This window comes from Leopardus geoffroyi, chromosome A2 (genome assembly GCF_018350155.1).
Source record: "Leopardus geoffroyi isolate Oge1 chromosome A2, O.geoffroyi_Oge1_pat1.0, whole genome shotgun sequence".
In the NCBI taxonomy this organism is placed as follows: domain Eukaryota; kingdom Metazoa; phylum Chordata; class Mammalia; order Carnivora; family Felidae; genus Leopardus; species Leopardus geoffroyi.
Genome location: NC_059331.1, coordinates 131,564,168 through 131,586,499, shown reverse-complemented (window position 1 = coordinate 131,586,499; position 22,332 = coordinate 131,564,168). Strand labels below are relative to the sequence as shown.

At 38.3% G+C, this 22,332-nt stretch overlaps 1 protein-coding gene across 1 annotated transcript; it reads right to left on the bottom strand.

Annotated features, from left to right (window-relative positions):
- Window positions 1-12: 12 nt before the first annotated feature.
- On the bottom strand, window positions 13-22,100 carry IFRD1 (interferon related developmental regulator 1). Its single transcript, XM_045495361.1, has 12 exons — window positions 21,629-22,100; window positions 17,727-17,831; window positions 17,496-17,580; window positions 16,599-16,723; window positions 14,854-15,011; window positions 12,112-12,162; window positions 11,852-12,030; window positions 11,657-11,765; window positions 6,930-7,064; window positions 2,763-2,891; window positions 2,273-2,368; window positions 13-301 (listed from the first exon to the last, which is right to left on the bottom strand). The coding sequence occupies exons 1-12, from the start codon at window positions 21,717-21,719 to the stop codon at window positions 212-214; spliced, it is 1,353 nt and encodes a 450-aa protein (XP_045351317.1). The 5' UTR covers window positions 21,720-22,100; the 3' UTR covers window positions 13-211.
- Window positions 22,101-22,332: the final 232 nt, after the last annotated feature.

Below are 22,332 nucleotides of genomic sequence, written 5' to 3'. Positions count from 1 at the left end.
AAACATTACAAATACTTTATTTATGTTTACTGATTATATTTACAGAGAATATTCAATAACCAGAACTCACCATTTGCAATATTGTACATTAAATTATAACCCCTGCTACAAAAGCCATCTATGTTAACCCAAGATAAAAACTATCTCTAGTTTAAATACATTAGAAATTACAAAAAAAAAAATTAGAAAGTGATCTTCAAGTGCCAAAAATCTAGAAGAATTCTCCAACATCTGCTCTCTTATCTCGACATTTGCTTCGAGCTTTTGTTCGAGCTTTGAAGGCTGCAGAATTATACAGATGCTGAAATGAAGGAAAGGAAAATACAAGTGAATCACTAAAGCTTAAAATATTCTTGTATTTTAACATTTTAAAATCTTAACATTTTAAAATCATAAAAATGTTGTCAAATGTGTGTGTAATAGCTACATGCCTTCATTCATTACTGGAAACAATTACAAATGATAGAATAACTTTAGAAGGTTATTTGGCAGTACATATCAAAGAGTCATAATCCAGCCCTGTATTCCCATGTAAAGATTTCATCCAAGAAGGGATTCAAAAGAGAAATATATGTAAAGATATTAATATTAAAATACCTAATCATCAATTATGTGGCTATAAAAATGACTAACTATAGTCTATAAAAATATAGTTAAGCACTTCCCACCCACTAGTATGGCTATAAAACAAAAAAAAGCCAGAATAAAAAGTGTTGATAAGGATACAGAAATTGGAACTCTCATACACTACTGGTGGGAATGCAAAATGGTTCAGTCATTGTAGAAAACAGTTTGGCAGTTCCTTACAAAGTTAAACACAAAACTACCCTATGACCCAGCAACTCCACTCCTAGGTATATACCTAAAAGAACTGAGAACAGGTGCTCTAACAAAAACGTGTACACAAATGTTCACAGTAGCACTATTCACAATGGCCAAAAAGCAGAAACAAGCTAAAGGTTTATCAACTGATAAATGGATAATCACGTGGTGTATCCACACGATGGAGTGTTATTCAGCCACAAAAAGTACTAAAACACTGGGACATGCTAGAATATGGATGAACATTGGTAACATGATGCTGAATGAAAAAAGTCACACAAAAGGTCACGTTTTAGGAATCTATTTACATGAAATATCCAGAATAGGTAAATGCATGGAGACAGAAAGCCTATCAGTGGTTGCCAGCAGCTTGGGGGGGTGGGGAGGGATGAGAAGGGAATGTTTAATGGATAGAAGTTTCCTTTTGCAGTGATGAAAATATTTTGAAACTAAACAGAGATGACAGTTGCACAACATTGTTGAGTATACTAAATGTCCTGAATTGTACAGTTCATTTTTTTAATGTTTATTTATTTTGAGAGTGAGAGAGAAAGAGAGAGAGAATGCACACATGAATAGGGAAGGGGCAGAGGGAGAGACAGAATCCCAAGCAGGCTCCACACGGTCAGCACAGAGCCCGATGCGGGGCTCAAATTCATGAAAAGCGTGAGATCATGACCTGAGCTGAAATCAAGTTAGACACTTAACCAACTGAGCCACCCAGGTGCCCCAGTGAATTCTACACTTTAAAATAGTTTATTTTAGGTTATGTGAATTTCACCTCAATAAAAACATAAAAATATAATTAAGGATTTTGGAAATGTTAAGTGAAATTACATTAATTAGTATTTAATGTTACAAACTCTCTGAGCACCTGTTTTCTCAGCTTGCAAAATGAATCTGGTACTTACTAAGTAGGCTTAGTTATCTGATACAAAAGACACTGTGTACTTATTCATAACTATAAAAAGTTAACAGAATAAAAGAAAACAAGAAAGGAAAATAATTTCTGTGCTAATAGGATTATAGATAAAAATTACTGGGGCGCCTGGGTGGCGCAGTCGGTTAGGCGTCCGACTTCAGCCAGGTCACGATCTCACGGTCCGTGAGTTCGAGCCCCGCATCAGGCTCTGGGCTGATGGCTCAGAGCCTGGAGCCTGTTTCCGATTCTGTGTCTCCCTCTCTCTCTGCCCCTCCCCCATTCATGCTCTGTCTCTCTCTGTCCCAAAAATGAATAAACGTTGAAAAAAAAAAAAAAATTATTCATTATAACTCCTGATACTCTAAATAAAGTGTCTACAATTTTAATACAGCTATTCTGTGTCTGAAACATCATAAAGCACTACAAGCCCATAGACTCCGCTAAATACCTATCACCTGGTAGAATCAAAGCCTTGGTCTACTTTTCTTTGATGCATTGAGTTCTGATGAAAACAAAAACAAAACCTACCCTTTCAAAACGTGAAATCTTCATGGTTTTAAGCGTTGCAGCATCAAGCATCACTGGGGGTCCGAGTTCAAATACATTACGAAGGAATTCATTTGACTTCAGTAAAACAGAAAGGTATATAAAATCAGGCTCATTATCAAATATCAGCTCTTTTTTACTACATAAAGTGAAATCTGATTAATAGAAGTTATGTGGAGCTTATAAATAAGTACTTGGGCCACTTATTTTCCTCTTTATGAGACTAAGTTGTTTCCAATGCCTCGAATCGAAGAAAGTTACATAAGCAAAAGTCGTCTACAAAACTTAAAGATGTTCCACCAAAAAGTTGCCTACTTATCAATTCTACTTTAAAAAAAATAAATGCAGCTCTGTACCATGCTGAAAGCATCTCCATATCCAACTAACTTCAAAAGCCCATTAAGTGAACTACATTCCAAAATGCTCCCTAATTTAAAAACAAACATACAGAAAAGAGGTCACTCACACTCACCTGCAAATGGTACTGCATTCCTGAACCAAGAACTTCCTTAAAGGTGTCATAGGTATGTTTTTTGACCCAGCAATCAATATACATACGTTCAGGACCAAATTTAACAGTTTCTGTTGGAAAATCCCGTTCCTAGCCAAGAGAAGAACCAAAAATTTTAAGAGGAATTAAGATGGCTTCACAAGATCCTACAGAAACACAATTTCTAAACAGACACGTTTACAAGTAAACAATATGGTTTAAACTGATAACTCCGATACCTCCACCCCTGAGATGTGAACAGACTAGCAAGTATTATCCTAATATAAGGGTACAGAACTTGTCTATTTATAGTAGACTTAAAGGCACAACCAAGTTCGGATAAATACTATTGGCAAGACCATATTGTTGTGAATGTCTTTAAATTTCAATAACACTCAACAAACTTGAAGAAAAAAATCAGGTATCTATATTGGTCTACAAATACAGGGGGAGGTGGGGAGAGAGGAGCAGGATGCTGCAAGACAAGTCAGAAGACAAGATGCCCCCACACACCAGGAGTGAAACTGAGAAGAAGCGGGCGTCAACGGAAGGAAGGGAAGATAAATGGAACTGACATAACAGACCAACCAAAAAGTAGAGTACCAGCAACAAGAGGGCTCCAAGGGTCTCAGAGCAGACTTACTAAAAAAATGAGAGGTTAACAAATGGAGTTTAAGACTTCAGAGATGGAACAATTTTTCCAGAAGACAATTTCTAAAGTACAATCATGAATGGGAATCTAGCGAATCAAGGAAATAAAGGAAATGGAAATAAAGATCATTGAAACAAATATAGGAAAGGGCCCTCCAAATGTAGAGAGGAGTCACCCAGAACAGGGGCAGAACTTGGGATGAAAAAAAAACTGGCTGCTCCATTCTTTAATGAATCATGATTACGAAAGAGTAACTAGGAAGAGAGCAGCTGATCACCACAGGGACAGAACAAAGGAGATGGAACTTGACCACTCAAATCAGCTCCCCGACATCTACCTAGCCCCCTTCCTTCTCAGCAGACACATTATATAATGTGATAGAAAAGAACATGAAATCTAGACTTACATGGGTGTGCCACTCACTGGCTTGTCATTTTGGCAACTAATTTAACCCCTTTGGGTCTGTTCCCTTGCCTGTAAAGTGGAGCCTTCAATACCTATACCACAGAGTTATGAGAAGTGTAAGATAAAGCATGTCTGTGAAGCACAAACTGCCTGGTCTGTCACAACTGAAAAAACACCCAACAGGGTTCTACTATTTCAGCCTTTCTCATTTCAGAAACACTGAGACACCAGGAAAGAGCTCTGTCTAAACTCATCTGCATCATAACCTATTCCTCTCCTAAATCTCTCCGATTCAAGGCAAATCATACTCCTTACATCATACTCTCAATCTATCATCATACCCTCAAACTAAAATTATAAACTTGTATTTTCAAATGCTCCCTTCTCCACTGGTTCCTTCTCCCATAAAGGGAGCATCTAAAACACCCAGCATCTAAAACAAAACAAAACAACAAAACCCTCCCACAATCCAGTGATCAACCCTTTCCCCTTCCAGTTACAGCCACGTTTTTAAAAAGAACAGTCAGGGGCACCTGGGTGGCGCAGTCGGTTAAGCGTCCGACTTCAGCCAGGTCACGATCTCGCGGTCCGTGAGTTTGAGCCCCGCGTCGGGCTCTGGGCTGATGGCTCAGAGCCTGGAGCCTGTTTCCGATTCTGTGTCTCCCTCTCTCTCTGCCCCTCCCCCGTTCATGCTGTGCCTCTCTCTGTCCCCAAAATAAATAAACGTTGAAAAAAAAATAATAAATTAAAAAAAAAAATAAATAAAATAAAAAGAACAGTCAAATGGGGCGCCTGGGTGGCTCAGTCGGTTAAGCGGCTGACTTCGGCTCAGGTCATGATCTCGCGGTCCGTGAGTTCGAGCCCCACGTCAGGCTCTGTGCTGACAGCTCAGAGCCTGGAGCCTGTTTCAGATTCTGTGTTCCCCTCTCTCTCTGACCCTCCCCGTTCATGCTCTGTCTCTGTCTCAAAAATAAACGTTAAAAAAAATTTTTAAAAAGAACAGTCAAAACACAACATCTCCACTGCTTCACTTTCCAATCCCCTTCAGTCAAGCTTTCCTGACATCCTTCTACTGAAGCTGCTCTTAAAAAGGTCACCCACCAATGACCGAATTGACAAATCCAATGGACACTTCCTTCACTCTCTCTCACTTGACCTATCTGCAGCATGTGGCCCTGTTGATGGCACAGTACAATGGGTTCAAATTCCAGCTGTGCTACTTACTGTTCTTTCTGCCTTTGGTCTCCATTTTTCCTTAAAAAAATAACTGTGTTGCTTAAGTGTTATAATGGAACAGAAATAAGAAAACTTTGTATCAAGGCACCTAACGTATTAAATGCTTGCTGATTAAGAAATACATGAGCTTAAAGAAAGATTTCCAGATGAGAAGAAAGGATGGGCAGCAACAAGCACACCTAAAATGGAGAACTCTCCTCTACGGCAGTTTAATCAGCTTCATTTAAAAGATCCATCAAGGAAGCAGGGTCCTTCAGAGAAAGCTGGGTTCCAGTGAAAGTTAAGAAACAAGAACACTTAGCAAGGCTGTGAGGACAGACCTTTCTTCAGCAGGTACACTGAAGCAGAGCTGGAGAAGTGGGAACCCAGGCAAAGGGCAGGGGAGGAAGGGAAACCCTGAGGTGGAAAGGGGAGGGTGGAGAAGGCCTAAGGGGAGAGCACTGCAGGGAAGAATTATGAGGCAAAGAAAGGGCTTTCACTTGTAGGAGGTGCTGGGCAGGAGTGGGGGGCACATGAGAGGCCTGTTAAGGCTGGTGTGCACTTCGATCTGGCTTGTGTCTTAGGACAATCAGTGCTGCGTGCTGTGGCTGCTCAGGCCGAGGGGCTTGTCAACAGGGTCTGCTCAAATCCTGCTGAGCCTTAAAATCTTTGATCCAGAAAGGATGCATCAAGACAGAAAATCTGACATCAGGTCTAATCCAGAAAACATAGAACACACCATTATCTTATCTTTGGCGGTGACATTATCCAAATAGAGGAGTAGTTTGTAGTTATTCAAGAAAATGCCTTGCTTAATTTGGGGACACCACCGCACTAAAATTGTAAGATCAAAAGGATCAATTTTTAACATAGATGTCTGCTCGAGCTTGGAGGCTTTTATTTTTCAGATTCTAAAAACCAGAGTAAATATAAAATATTACTATAATGTAATTAGAGTTAGCATTAACTGAAATGCAGAGATCCCTGAAGATCTCTATACTAATTTATACCCTAAGTTTTACTTGGATTAAAATGAACAAAATTCTTAAGCAGGCTATGCATGAGAATCACTGGAATATTTCAAAACTGGACCTGAATGGGATCTTAGCATCTTTATTTTTTTTAATTACCATTCTAAATTTTCATATACATGCCAGGTTGAAGACTCTGGTGACACACTCATTCTTAAATGAGCTGCCCTATGGGATAGTAAGAACCTGAGATATTTATCCTTTATGTGCAAGAAATATTTCTTACCTGGTCAAACCAAAAAAAAAGGAATAAAAGAAAATGTTAATGACTTTGGTATTCTCCACAGTAAAACTGCCCTTAACCTGCAGCTCCTTTTAACTGTGCCTTCTATTCGAATCCCTGAAGGTTTCTAAATCAATTTATTTGCCAGGTAGATTGAAACAGGTTAGAAGACTGTAGAAGGTACTCAAGTATCGGATGATTTTAAAACATTACTTAAATGCTGGGTTTTGTTATTTCAGTTTTTAGCACCTAGGCTTCCTAGGGAGAATACAAAGGTCTTTGCTTAAAAGTACTGACGGGTAGGCAATAATTCACTATTCACAGAGAACACTGTACTAAATATGTATGTGCTAAGCACCACTGTTTAAATGATGACAAGTACAACAAAGGGAAATACACTTTGTATTTTTTAAACTAAGAAAAAAGTACCTTTATGCATCAAAATGAAATTTGCCTTTGTTTAAAAAAAATATATATGTTGTTAAAAATACCCTCCAGGCTTAAAATGAGTAAACTATTTTGATCAAAGGTGAAGTTCAACCAACAAAATGACCCAATTGCTAAGTTTAGCCTAAAACGATCTCATTCAAAATGAGTAGGCATTGTAGCATTGAGAGACCTACCTCCACTGCCCTCAGGATGTCTCTGAACACGGACCGCTGCTTTCTCTTGTCCACTTTGGCACGGTGCTTGTTTCCATCTGTAGCCAAAGCCCTAAGCATCTGAGTCAAAGACTCCATATCTTCATAAAAAAAGTCCTGGTCAGGAAAAACAATTTTAGTTTGTTATTGGGTTCCTTTCCCCCGCCGCCACCACCCCAACCTTTCCTAGCGCTAACAAAGAACAGTCCACTTTGGAAATCACCCAGCAGTGGTAAAAGGAGCACCACACATCTCGGGAGATATCTCTTTAGAGATCTTGGCACACAGGCACACGTTCACACATTTATAGCATCATGCGAAAATTTTAATCCAGAAATGGTGACTACAAGATGATACACTACCACTAACCCATTAACATTCCCCTCCCAACTATATCCAGATACAGTCAACAAATACTTATTGTGTTCCTACCGTATTCAAGACATTCCTGGGATTTCAAAGTTCAGTGGAAGTCAGATACCACAAATATCAACACAGCTTCTATCCTTTGGCTCTTCAGTCCCCAAAGCACACAATCCCAGAATTCCAAATATTCTTATTCCCAAAGTACAAGCTATCAGTAATGCTTAAAACATCTAATTTCTTATTTACTCTTCATTTTTCAAATAAGCAAGCATTTAACTCAGGTGTACACCTCATGTACTTAAGTTACTCAAGCTAAGAAGATATTTTAATCCCTTCTGAAGAGAAGCCACAAAATGTATTACTACTTGCTACTGCCCTGATTTGACTGTGAGTTTCCTTGTTATAGTTTAACAATGGCTATACTTTTAAGAAGTATCTTTGAGTGTTTTTATTCCCTATGTACATTTTATAAACACATTAAAAAATAATTCAAAGTTATTTAGCTGACCAAAATTAGAGCACTTAGAGAAGCCAGAAAGTAAACAATCTCCAGTTCCACTTATTAATGGCTGTTTAATATTTTTTGCATTAGCTATAATAATCATTTAACTTGTTCTATTAAAATAAGTAGATCTTATTCTGGATATTCTTCAAATTGTATATATAATTGTTTAAGCTTAAAAAGCATAGATGCAATTTCCTTTAAAGTCTAAAATTAAAAAGATTATTAAACTGGTAGAAATTTTATTATTTAAAATTTATTATTACTGGTGGAAAATTACAACTGATACCCCAACTTTTTTTTTTTTTTTTTTTTTTTTTAATTTTTTTCAACGTTTATTTATTTTTGGGACAGAGAGAGACAGAGCATGAACGGGGGAGGGGCAGAGAGAGAGGGAGACACAGAATCGGAAACAGGCTCCAGGCTCCGAGCCATCAGCCCAGAGCCCGACGCGGGGCTCAAACTCACGGACCGCGAGATCGTGACCTGGCTGAAGTCGGACGCTTAACCGACTGCGCCACCCAGGCGCCCCAATACCCCAACTTTTAAGTACATATTTTCTTATTGTCAATATTTTAGAGATTGTGTATTATTAACTATTTCAACAAGTTTTCTTCAAATGTTCCAAATCAACCTCCTATGTCTGAGTAACTGGAACAATACCTTAAGATTTGCATCTAGAAAATCTACTACCAAAGCTGATGAGGTTTTATTAAAACAGATGAAAGTCATGTTTATCTCTATGTATATAAATTCCAATGAATGTGATGCTTTCATCAAGTTTTACTTGTAGAAACAAGTACATTTCAGACACTGGAAGTTTCCTATTCATTTCACTGGCTACTCATTCTGTTATAGTATTCTCCAAGAAAAATGTATGGAAAATCTTACAATACATATAGGAAAATAAACGAAATTAAGAAAACTCTAGATATTAACTTAACTTGTTTTAGGAACTGAGAACCACTGCTACTCTGACCCACCGGGGACATTCGGCTATGTCCAGGGACATTTTTGGTTGTCATACCTGAGGAAGGAGCAGTTGCTACGGGCATCTAATGAGTAGAGGCCAGAGATGTTGCTAAACATCCTAAAATGCACAGGACCGCACCCGCACCCTCTTCCCAACAGAAAATTACACAGCCCAACCTACCAACCATACAGACGTTAAGAAATCCCACTGTAATTGATCTCTGCAACCGATAAAACTCAATCTAGTTACGGTATCAATCACTGAGTTCAATATAGTACTAACATGGAAAAAACAAATGTGAAATATTGTAGGGAAATGTCTCCGAAATATTTGGGCATTAAAAAGAAAGAAAATACAGAACAAGAACAGTCCATAAATAGCATCTGAAAGCCAACTTATTGGGGCTTAGGATAACTATATAGTAAACTATATATCCAGGGACAAATGAAAATTGGGACTCTTGGGGTACAAATAAACACTTTAACTCCTACCAAATATAAAAAGAAAATAGCAGAATCATGATCACACAAGGGTGTGTGTCTGTTTCTCTCCTGAAGCACTTCCTTCGTCAGGTTAAGCAGGGTATAAAAATGGGAGAATCAAGGAAGGTCTATGCTATATTTTGGTATGTCTTCCAGGGTCAGCATGTTATTTGGCTCCCAAGATCTGTAACTCTGCCTAGTGAACAGTCTTGGTCTTATTGTAAGTTATCCTAGAGAGCTCCTAAAAGGCCACTACTAGACCATTGCCAGAGAGGGGAAGTAATACTCAGTTTAATCAAGAGTTAACAGTAATAGCTACCACTTATACTGTACCTATCGTGTTCTCAACAACCTTATGAGGTAATTACTATTTTATTCTGCATTTTAAAGATACTGATACTGAGGCATAGAGAAGTTGCCCAAATTATCCAACTAGTAAGGGTAGAAAAGAGATTTGAACCTGGGAGTGTGGCTCCAGAGCACACACCTACCTATGTGGTTACAGAACAAATATGCATAATAAACTAGAGAGAGAGCTCTCACAATTTCTAATTCCCCATGGAAACTTACATTAGCAAAGGCTCTGAATATTTCCATGCCATGCATTTGCTACTAAAACCACAATTTAAATCAGCTTATGTATTCATCAACACTTGGTTTAATTTTTTGAACGCCCTACATCTACTCCTACCCAATACCACAAACTCACTTTCAAAAAGCTTACTTAACAAAAATAGCAAACAAAACACTAGGTTCTATTCTGTAACTCAGTTCATTTTTGTCCTTAGATAGGGACTTATCCAAACATGTTTAATCTGACCTGAGTTCTAGCTCTATCTCCTACAATTTATCAAACCCGGAGAACAAAGAAGGTATGTGAGTAATAATAAATGTATGTTTACACAATTACTTAAAAAAATCCAACATGTATAATTTAAATTGTATTATTACTTTACTTTTAAGATACACTTCAAAGGAAAAAGCAAAGAAATTACCATTTATAGCCAGTAGAGTAAAAGAAAATTAAAAAACTGGGACATCTAGCTTCTATGCCTTGAGGTTAAGGAGCCATTAAGTAGCTCAATAAAATTAAATTGATTGCTAAGCTTGAGTCCAATTTCTCCTAAGTACATTCGTTCGCTGACAGCATTAATAGCTTCTTTCCATTCTACCTGCTAGCTTTCAAAAAAAAAAAAAGGCGGGGGGAGGTTAGAGGAAGCCTAACAAAGACACTTCCTAGATAGAAGTTTTAAGAGCCTAAAACATTGTTTTGGTTTTTTTTCCAGTTTATTTTTATTTATTTTTTGAGAGAGAGAGAGAAAGAAAGCAAGTGGGGGAGAGGCAGAGAGAGAAAGACAGAATCTAAAGCAGGCTCCGCAATGTCCGTGCAGAGCCCAATGCAGGGCTCAAACACACAAACCATGAGTGCAAGATCCGAACTGAAGTTAAGGTTAGATGCTTAACCAATTGAGCTACCCAGGCGCTCCAAGCCTAAACATTATTTTTAAACACAGGACTAGAATGAAATGTGAAGAACAAAGGCGACAGAGATATTATTAATCCTATTTGGAATTATTCACTATTAAATAACACATTTAATTCCAGAAATGGTTTCATTCCAGAAGTATAGTAGTTGTCTTTACATTAAAGAGCACCTAGTAAGTAACCAAAGGTTCACAACAGGGGATACAAATTAGGTTGTCAAATATCCCAGTTAGCCAGAGATGAGAGGTTTCCTGGAACACAGGGCTGTTAACGCTAACCTTAGAACAGTATCAGGCAATCCAGTAAAGCTGGTCACCTATCACAAGATACCTTTGAGAGCCAAACTGAGTAACACCATGACGAGCAGACAGTGGATGGGGAACTACAAAGCACATGTCCCAGTCTAAAGGTCCATGCTTGTTTCCAGCTTTGGCTTAGAGAAGTTAAACAACAATGATTAAATTTATCTGATCCCAAACCTATGTTGACTTAGTATTTCACCCACTTGTCTGACATTTATTATAAGGCATCCATGCCTGAATCACCTGAATGTGTCCTGTGCCTGAGAAATCCAAGCAGTTCCAAACAGATTGTAGCAAACAACTTTCTCCATGGTAAAAGTGCCCCTAAACTTGAGTTCTATAGACAGCAAGGGTAAGTGCAATAACGCTCAAATGTTGCTCTACCAACCCTACTGGTTTATGCTCTTAAAACTTGTATCATCACTGCCAAGAAGCAGGGCAATCAATCACTTGGTTTTCAAGCTGGCCATACTCTGAAGTTATCATCTAACTCTTAATTATGAAGATAATGATAGAATCACAGTCTATCTTTTTTTCTCTATTCATCAAATATATCTTTTTTGATATAATCTTTTTTTCTCTATTCATCAAATACTTACACTCTCCATCCCTCTGGCCAATTCAAACATAAGTGCCAAAGATTCACCAGCAGCTATTCTCATGTTTACATCATCAGAAGACAGGAGGCTTGGAAGTTTATGGAAATGCCTAAAAAACAGTTAGTCATTACTATGTGAACACAGCCAATCATGTCAATGTATGTTTTCATAAAACATGAAACAAAGAATACATACATCTCAAGCTTTTTCTTCACTTCACTGATCGGGCATATGGTCAATAATAATGTCCATGCGAGAAGCGAGCTGATGTGAAGCACTGTATTAGGGGTGCTGCAAATAACATTAGTGTCTTTCTCTTTGAGGTAGGACTTGGTGAAGACATTTTCCAAACATTCCAGAGTTGAATACAGCTCCTAATGCATAAGAACATTAAGTAAGGTAACCATCTTAAATTTGAAACAAGCGAATAACTGGGTCAAAGGTTTTCTACTTACAGTAATGTCATCTGTAGCAATAAAACAGCAAACACCAAAGCAAGTTGCACACTAAAAAAAAAAGTAAATATAGACATTAATGTTTGTAATTTTCTTACTATTGCTGTATCTTCCTTTTATAATTCAATGTGAAAACTTTCTTAACTACATGACTATAATGCTCCCAAGCAGAGTATAAAAAGAGAGAATACAGAATCAAGAGTTAAGGGAAGTGGATTTCAGCTCAAACTAGGCTACCAAACTGAGAGGATGGTTAAGTTCTTCTCTTTCTCTCAGTTCTTCCATTAATCCAGCAGATAGTTTTCAAACTTCCAACTCCAACTCAAAGAAAGAGATGAAGTTTGCACACTGGAGATTAAGAAGCCTACTCTACTAAAAACGTTTAAAACACATTAAGTTTGTTACAAGGCTTTTAAAACCATTTATGTTCATTTGTTTTTACATAGACTCTACTATGAAAACTTCCAAAAGAAATCATTTTTCCAGAAGTAAGCACAGTAGGAGCAGAAATCTCCTCCAATATAATAACTCTCCTGAACTTCCGCTTAAAGAAGGATCTCATTAATCCAGATCCCATTGTTTTCCAAGTATACTGAAAAGAGGTCAGGAATCCTGTAACTGCCTTTTGTTAGAGGGGAAAAAGGAACGATATAGGACTACAAAGGTAAAGTTATTTATTAAGAATAAAATGGACTCGGAAGACAAAACATATGCAACCATGTGCCTGTAGCATAAATGGGAGCCATTAATTTTCAGAACACTGCTCTAACAGATCATATGAAAACAATTTATGACTTGTGACATTTTATTGTTGTCCACTTCCCTTTTCTCCACGTTTTCATTAAAATTCTCATGTTGTTCCAAGTGCCACTAAAGCGTTAAGTCTTTAAAGTCACCATTCGCACACCCAGGTTTCAGTTAGTTTGGATCTGGTAGCATAAGGACACTTGTGGCATTAATCTGCTTTGTGTCACTATTTTATTTTCATTATTTCACCCTGGTAAAAACTGGACATTGCTAAAGTTAAAAAGTAATCTAGGTATTATTCTCAGTAACAAAAACTTTCAATCTGTAATCCCTTGTCCTGAGCAAGCAGCACAGGCCAAGCCCCATCTCTCCTTTCGCTGCCTCAAAGAGAAAAAAGGTATATTAACAATTAGAACTGCCTACATCCCTCTGCTAATATAAGAATTGTCAAGGAATTTTTTAATTCACGGCAAGCATCAAGCATATTTTTTAAAAAAAATGACAACAAACTCACGCATGAAGAAAATTAAGACATCGCTACAAGTACCCACCTAACAGGGTTTTCTGTCAAACATTTCAAAAATACCTCTCCAGTCCTGCATGATTTAAAAGTTGCATGAAACTACCCAAAAAGGGGGCAAAGCATGTCAACAGCATAAGCTGATATAGCCATTTTGGGATCACTAAATGCTAGAGAGCAGAGATTCCTAGGAAGTCACCAAAATTCTATTTCTTTGCCTCTGGGGGAAACAGCCTCACTATACCCGGCTTCCATACAGCTGGTAGACCAAGGAACTGGCCACTAAAGGGATATGCTCTGGCCTGAGCATATGTCCTCTTTTTCCCCTTCCAGCTACCATAGCTGCCATATGGAGGACCTAAAGGTAGGGCAGAGCCACAGGGTGGATAACCAGGGTCTCTGACTACTTACTTACACAGTGACATGAGCAAGAAATAAACTTTTATTAAGCCACCAAGATTTCAGGGTTTATCTGATATAAAGATCAATGTCAATTACTTTAAGTAATATTAAAGAGAAAGCTTGAAAACTCACTCTTAAAAGTATTAAAAACTTGAACTGGTTCTCTTGTTAGGAAAACAGCTCAAGATTCAAATCTACTAAGATTAAATTCTTATGATGCATTAAGATTCTTAAGATCCATTAAGATCCAAATCTACTTTCTAAACTCAGAAAGAGGTTTGTGATAATCACTTAAGCATACCAAAAACAAACAAACAAAAAAACCAATTTAAAGTCAACTGTTATAAGTGATAAATTTCAAACAATTAGAGAATGAAAGTTTTTCAAACCCGAAAACTAGATGAGGATCTCACAAGTTACAGATTCCTACATCAACCCAAATCCACCCATGGAAATAGAGCATTCAGCTTTTCACAAGGACTTGTCGGCCACACCAAGCCAATTTTTTTTAACACCTATTACATTTCTTAAGAGTAAAAAATAACCACGCAATAAACACTGTTAGATCACTTCTTTAAGTTCCAACCAAAAAAAATTTTTTTAATGTTTTATTATTTAATGTTTTATTCTTGAGAGAGAGCACAAGCGAGAGCAGGGGAGGGATAGAAAGAGAGGGGAACAGAAGAATCGAAGCAGGCTCTGCACTGACAGCAGCCAGCCCGATGTGGGGCTCAAACCCAAGTCGAGGTCAGACACTCAACAAACTAAGCCATGCAGGCACCCCTCAAAATTACTCTTCGATCATCCTAAGTAACTCAATATAGTATTCCCTATTAGTGTATGACCTTCAATTTCAAAGGTGTAGAAATCTATCTGGGCTATTCTATGGCATCAAAGAAAATTTAAGAAAACAATTGTTATGCTAAGTCTGTTCACTCAAACTAAAAGACAAATGAAAATAAAATGTTAATTACAAACCTGCTAGTTTAAAAAATCTAACTTTCCTAGATCATTCATCAGAGTAACTGGCTCACGCCTAGATAAATTTATAAACTAAAAAATCACATACTTACAGTTTGCCTAGCCTGGACACTAGCTGTTCCATCAAAAATTATTTTCTTTAGGATTGGTCCAAGAGTTTTCAAAACTTCTTCACTTTCGATCCCAGGGCCCAACTGAATACACAGAACAGATGCTAGTGCTGCAGCCGCACGCTGCTCATCACTCTTACCTACAGAAAACACAACGGTGCAACCGTGAAAAAAATTACTTTGAGAAGACTAACTTATTAAGATAGCCATTTCCCAAATCTGTACAATTCCAAAATATCATCTACCATTTACAAAACCCATAGTACGTTCCAAGTTTTGACCTGAGCAGCACCCTAGTGAGCTCAAACTCTGGGAACAGACCTCACTCAAATCCTAGATCCACCACTTACTAGCCAAATGACTTATTCTGAAAACATACTTCGTCAGCAGTAAAATGGAGATCAATACCTAACTTAAGCAAGTACTATAACAAAACATGTTCTGTTTTACAAAATAACGTGTTTCAGCTGATTTGACCTTCCAAACCTTTCATGTACTCACAGAACTGTGCTTAGGTAGCCTCTGCATTAACCTCTGAAGGATTTCAGATGTACACAGCCCGTGAGAAAGCCTAAACCTTCAGGGTCCCCCCCGCCCCATCCCAATTTTTTAAAAATAAACAAGGGATTAAAACCATACAAAAACTACAGACACCAAAGGGTTTGGGCAGATTTTAAATGCAAATTACTACCTGACAAACAAAAAAATTATAAAATAAGCAGACTGGAATGGAATTTTTAGAAGTCATCTAATCCAACTATCATTATAGGAAAACAGTTTCAATGTAAACACCTCTATAAAAGCCTTTGTAACATCTCAGAAAAGTGGGCTCTGCTATCAACTATACCACTGAGAAGTTATATAACCTTAGACCAATCTCCCATTTCTTAGGCCTTTATTCTGTACAATGAGAGGTGGAATGGATGAAAGGTTTCCAAATACCCATTCATTGACAAAGCTTTCACGTAAGGTAAAATGAGAAAAACAAAGACATAAAGCTAATAAAGCTCACTCAAAAGAGCATGTGGGCTTCCCACATTCTGGTGCTAAAAATATTTTGTTAACAAAGAGATAATGATGGAGAGTCATTATCCTCACAATGTCCTCACTTGGCAAAATAATTAAGCTGGCAGCCCCAAGTCTTTTTAATTTTGGTGGTTCCTAAAGCTGAAGTCTGGTGATACTAGATTTAATCTTTAATGTCTCTCTTCATTCTTAAAAGTTCTAGGATTACAACAATATGAATTCCAGAATCTCTACTACAAAGTTCTAGAATTCAAATATCCCAAGGAATATCCTGAAAATGATGTCATCTGCAGGTATGACTGATGTTTTAAGTGCATGCAAGGGAAAATGAGCTACGTGATTATAATACTTTTTTAATTTCAGAAAGATGAAGTGGGATGGTTTTTTTAATAATGGCTTTTGTTGACATCTGACACAAGCTTTCAAGACTTTCTTCTTTGAGAATGGCGATCACTTCTTGCAATACAAAAAAAGGAAGACAATCCACCACAATCCTAGTGTTATAACTGTCTATTACATAAATAAAAACAAAGTTTCTGACAAGTCTCATTTTGAATTTGAATAAGCATAGTGTGTATTCCTTGACACCTAAAATTAAAAGAGTGAGCCAGTTTTCTATTTCCATTAACAAAGGTTACTGCCAAGAGGGTGGCAAATTCCTTTTTAGTTCTGTGACTGTGACTCAAAAATAAGGACAGTACCTTTTTTCAGGCAGCGTTCAATGCTGTCAGTCAAAGTCATTCTTCTTTCCAGAATAAATTCATAAAGCATTTTTGAAGCCAGTGCATTTTTAATACCTTCAAGAGCTGCCTGCCTGGTCTTCGCACTATTTAAAACAAAATCAAAGATCCAGCTGGAGTGTACCACAGGTCAATGACTTACAAAAACTCCACTAGTCCCCTTTACATTTCTATTGACAGATTTGTAAATCATTTCCTCATCAAGCTCTAACCATTTTTCAATAATTTAATTTTCATATACAATTCATCTTATTACACAAAGATTTTAAACTGCTTTATATAACATTTTTCTGCTTATTCATCTAATAACCACAAGTTTAAATGACCATGTAATATTTTATAGTTTCAATGTACAAGACATGTTCTCTTGTAGTACATATTTAATTAAAGTCACACTTTTTTTTTTTAACACTTTTATTACAAAAGTCTAGAGTTCATGTTTGCATCTCCAGGGCTTTTTAATTCTGTGTGTTGTAAGTCAGCTTTAGAACTACTATGAAATAAGAAAATTTAGCTTTGCTATTTTTCATGTAGGCAACAAAATTAGCGGACAAGAGGCTTAAAGCCGGGTTTAGCTGTTCTTTCAAGCTGAAGATTAACTGTTAATCCAATGAATCCATTTCAATTATAGTCAAATACAGTTATGTGCTATTATGCTAGTAGAATGACTAATCCGAGTGCATCTAAAGTCTACTGGTATGTTCCTATCCACATTAGAAGTCCAAAGGAACAAAAAACATTAAAACATCCAAAGTAAACAAATCAAGATCAGAGAAGTTCAGAGAAGTGCATATAATATACATGGTGGCTGGCCAGAATCCCTGACATAGAATGAACAGAGTTCCCAGTAGTTCCTACCTCTTATCCAGGGTCAGGTCAATGAATCCCTTCAGTTTGTACTCTAAGTCTTCTTGAGTTCCTTCCTCATCAAGGACTTCTGGTCCTAAGAAATAATATAAACTAACCATTGTAATTTAAGTTAAAAAAAAAAGCAGATGGGGAACAGTGATAGTATGCTTTAGCTATAAGAATTCTTCCACCTAAAACATCCTTTATCTAAAGTTTCAAATTTAAATTTAAAACTCATACCATCTTCAGCAAAGCTGGAAGGATCGCTGTAACCACTGCAATGGCTCATTGTTTCAATCGATGCATCCTCATCACTAAAAGGTTGAACATTACGATGCTGGCCACCTATTAGGTAAAAGAGGGTCAAAGGAGATGATTGTGTTGCCATATATACAACTATTTAAGTTGGGAATTTTAAAATTTACTTAGGAAAAATCCATTAATAAAAACCCAACCTTACTTAATTGAAGAGATGATTATACTACAAAAAACATACTAAAATATTCCTAAAATAAGTCAATTCACCTGTTTTTCAGACCACCAACTGTTTACAATCTACATCAATTTCAGAAACGTCAAAAACTGGTATTATAGACGAAAAAACTATTTCCAAACATGACATTAAATCATGAAGACGATGAAAATAGATCCAGAAAGAGTATGAGATCATAGATCATAAGAATAAGAAAAGTGTATTTTTCAAGGAGAATGACTGAGCTTAGTGAACAAATATGACAGTAAACAAACATGGTAAATGGATTAATTTTTAGGTTACCTGCCACATGAGGAAGAATTAAGACATTAAGGGATGGTAGTTTTAAAGAAAACGAGTTAAGAGGGGGAAAACAGAAGTAAAATAGAAATTTTGGTATTTAATATAAAAGCCTGTTATATAGCTCACCTCTAAATAAAGGTCAACATATCCAACACTTTAAAAACATCAGGGCTGTTACTAGAAAAATCTTTTTTAAAACTAGGATCTCTCCTCAAATTAACTTAAAAAAAATAAATCCATAGTTAAGTGGGGTTTTTTGGGGCAGGAATTTGATATTAATAAAAGTACTGCCCAATCATGAATTACACTGAGCAGTGAATCAAACTACATCCCAAATTCTGCCCCCAAAATGATTCTAAGTCACCTGATTTCTTTGAGCCCAAGTTCCCTTATCAGTAAAATCAAAGACTGCACCAAACATCACCAGGTGCGTATGTTCAAGAAATGTACCACCTTAAGAAAAGTTGTTGTTGTTGTTGTTTAAATCCTCTCTGACTAAAACTGCTAAATTTAGGGTTTTTTCTAGAGTTTTTTTTTTTAATCAGAACAGAGATTTGCCTGATTTTTAAATCAATAGAAGGTGGCAAGCGGCCTTCAAATTTGCTTGCTATCCCAAAGGAATAAACTTTGCCAATCAAAGTAGGAAAGCATAAAGAATAAGCAGTGAAGCCAAGATACCACAACATATTAATCAGAGTCCTTACGGCAGGAATAAACAAACACATAAACAAGGATCTATGACATCATTTTATTTCTGGATCTATCTTCATTGTCTTCATGATGTGAAGTCATGGCTATGGTTGAGAGTCATCTGAATAATACTAACATTTATTCAACAATTCGTATTTTTTTCCTTTTCATATTCAGTCTATTTCTAAACTGCCAAGAAACGTATTCCTATACAACATTTACCCCCACTCTTTCTCTAAGTTTCAATCAGTTTCCAAGACTCCAGGGAAAGAGAAGTTAAACAAAGAAAAACCAAGAAAAAGAACCGTGTATGAATGCCTGATATCTAGATCAAACTCACCCACCTTGTGTTCCCAAGTAATTTTAATTAAGTAGCACTCTAGACACATATAGTCCTTATTTCTTAGGGGGCTTACTTACAAGGTTTTGTTCTTTCACCAAAAAAAAAAATGCTCTCTTCAAATTGAGTGCTATAACAAGTATGCATACTTGTCAATTTTATCAGCTTCCTAGAACTTTGCATGAACTTAGAAAGAATTTAAATGGACAACCAATTAAAGTGATAGAAAAGTTGGTTATCTTTTATTTGTACATGTTAAAATCTCATCTGAATCCCATCTCTTCTAGGTGTCATTTAAAAATACCAATAAGTAAGTGGCTTATAAATTAGTACAAGTTTGTGACAACTTTTTATCTCTTCTATTCGATTATTATTTATTCACTTGAGTAATACATTCACATGGAATCAAATTAAGGTTTTAAAAAAGTAATCCCACCTGCATACTCCATTTATCAGAGGTGAGCACAGTTAACAAGTTCTAGAGTAAATTTCCAAAGACACTCAAAACCTGTCCAGTTTTATAAACTAATCAAAGAATTCTTTTCCACTTACTTAAACATGCTAAAATTAAGTGTTTAAATATATATATATATATATTTTTTTTTACTGAAAATAATCAGGCTGATTAAAGATCAGGAAAGAGCCTAGAGGTAAAATTTGAAAGGCAATCCCCCACTGCCACTTGAGGTTATTCTGTTAGTACCAGGAAGAAAGGAAGCTTAGACAGGAAGTTTCACAGGGAATAAAAGGTTTGTTTACGATTCAAGGAAGCCATTAGTAACATCGTTACAAATTTTAAATGACTTTGGCTTGCAGCTCTGCACCATTTATTCCATCAACAAAAGGCAAGCTTAAAGGAGAATAAAATAAGGGCCTTCCAGACAGAATTCAGATTTACTTCAGAGGAGGAAAAGGTTAACAACAGAAAAGTACAGAGGTATCCTCAACTGACACAGAGCAATCATATGCCACACCAAACTAATTTTGTACTTTACATCTTGATCAAAAATGAATTTCACGAATATCGAAGGGATACAATCAAAATAAAGAGCGATATGAAGAAAAAAAAATTGCACTTATAACAATCCATTCCTATTGTCAATTATTAAATGTTTAATACATGAACACAAGTTTTCGTGCTGCTATAAATCCTATATGAAAGCGCTTTAAATGCTAGTTTCCAATCATCCTTCTTGTTAACAAGAAAATTGGGCTATTCACTAATGAACAAAGGCATATCATTCTGTGGGTCGGATTTGCAACTCTGTTGACAAATACATAACGGCTGGTAGTTCCGATGGGATAATGTCTGAGAATATTCCAGTATTTAACTTCAAAATCTCCATCAAAAAATTGACTTCACCCAGTTTAACTTTAATACTCGGTTTGAGTTTAGTGGTGTCTCGTAGGACTCTCCGCTTTGAAGTCCTTTATTCTTAGCCCTATAGTTAGTAGCACAGAATCATTAATTCATTGAAGCACCTACCCATTCAGGAAAAGCTTCAACTTTGCTGTGAGAACACAAAAACCTAAACTTTTGGCCAACTGCAATCAGAGCTCCTCGCCACCCCGCCTATTCCGGCCTCAGAGCACAGAACCTATAGAACGCAGCACAAAGGAGAACGCGACTTCTGCCCCGGGGAGGAGGTCGCCTGGACCGTCTGGCCACAAGAGGAGGAGGGGGCTCGGGATTTCTGCAGGTGCCAGTCAGGGGTAGGAATAGAGCCTAGACTGGGACAGTGGCCCCAAGCCTCCTACGCCTGCGCCCAGCCAGATGGACACGCGGGATGCCCAGGAAGGCAGAGGAACGGGATGCCACACGTGCGCCTCTGCGTCACGTCGGCCCCACAGCTCAAGGTCCAGGCCTCGTGACGCAAGAACCCGGCCAAACCCGCCGGACGTTTAGCATTCCCGAGAACTCCATGTTGGAGTCAGGGGGTCAAAGACGACCACTGACAGCCCAGACGCAAATCCTAACTCGGCCCCACCCTCCGTCAGGGCGAGCTCTGAAGAGCAAGCACCAGCTTCTGAAAACAGTGCCTCTCCCGCCCAGCAACCCTTCACCCCGGACTCCGACCCACTCTCAGACCCTAGGACCTATTCGCCCCCCTCCCCCCCACGGCCGGTGCCTAAGAGTTCGGCTCGAAAGCCAGATCCAAATCGCGCGAGGTACTGTCGCCAGGGCACGCTGGGAATTGTAGTTCGCCAGCCAACTAAAGCGCCCAGCCAACACAAATGTCTAAAGGGAAGGAACTACAAATCCCAGGCTGCCCGAGACTAAGAGACTCGCTAGTCCGGCCGGCTACTGGGATGCCGGCGACGGGGATACCCCCTTACCTGCTGTCGCCGCCGTCGCTGCAGCTGCCCCTGAGCCGCTGCCACCACTGCCACCGCGGTGGGGAGTATTCCGCTTCTTATTCTTCGGCATCGTGGGACGCCCGGTGCCGCCTAAACTCAGGGCTTAGCAAAGATCAGCCGATGGAGCTGCACTTTTTACTCGTGCGTCTGTGCGGAGGGCAGCTAAGAGGCGAGTCTTCAGCTAACAACAGAGGCGAGAAGCGGCGGGGGTAAGAGTGGGCGGTGGCAGCAGCAGAAATCCCGGTGAAGAGCTGTGATCGGAAACGATACATGTTTCTCTCTAGCGCGGGAGCTAAGGCGGGGCGGGCTGGGCCACGACGCCTTAAGTAGCAAGACCGCCGCCTGTCGTCACCATATGTGGGCAGGACTCGAACACCCAGTAACCAATCCGTGTAGATCTCCCGACCAGAGTCCTACCTCCGGCGGCTGACGGATCCTAACTACCAATCCCATGTCGCAAGTCTTCCGGCAGCGCCCAGGGAGTGACTCTTAGCTACCGCACTTAATTCTGGGAAATGTAGTAGGCCTTTGGGGCGGGGGAGGGGTTCGCCTTCTGTCTCCTCCCAACGGGCTTGCCTCCCAACTCATGACCCCTCCCCTGCTTCCCAGCAGCCCCGCCTTGGAAGAGACTGAGTTGATCGTGGGTGATGAGCAATGCAGCGAGTATGTATGATGACGACCGC

What these genes read in the sequence shown, in the direction of transcription:
- IFRD1 (XM_045495361.1), bottom strand. Translation starts at nt 21,719, where the DNA reads ATGCCGAAGAATAAGAAGCGGAATACTCCCCACCGCGGTGGCAGTGGT. An exon ending in TGAACGCTGCCTGAAAAAAG is followed by an intron (nt 15,012 to 16,598) that starts GTACTGTCCTTA and finishes TGTTTTCTGTAG; the next exon opens with GTAAGAGTGATGAGCAGCGT. An exon ending in TTGCTACAGATGACATTACT is followed by an intron (nt 12,031 to 12,111) that starts GTAAGTAGAAAA and finishes CTTATGCATTAG; the next exon opens with GAGCTGTATTCAACTCTGGA.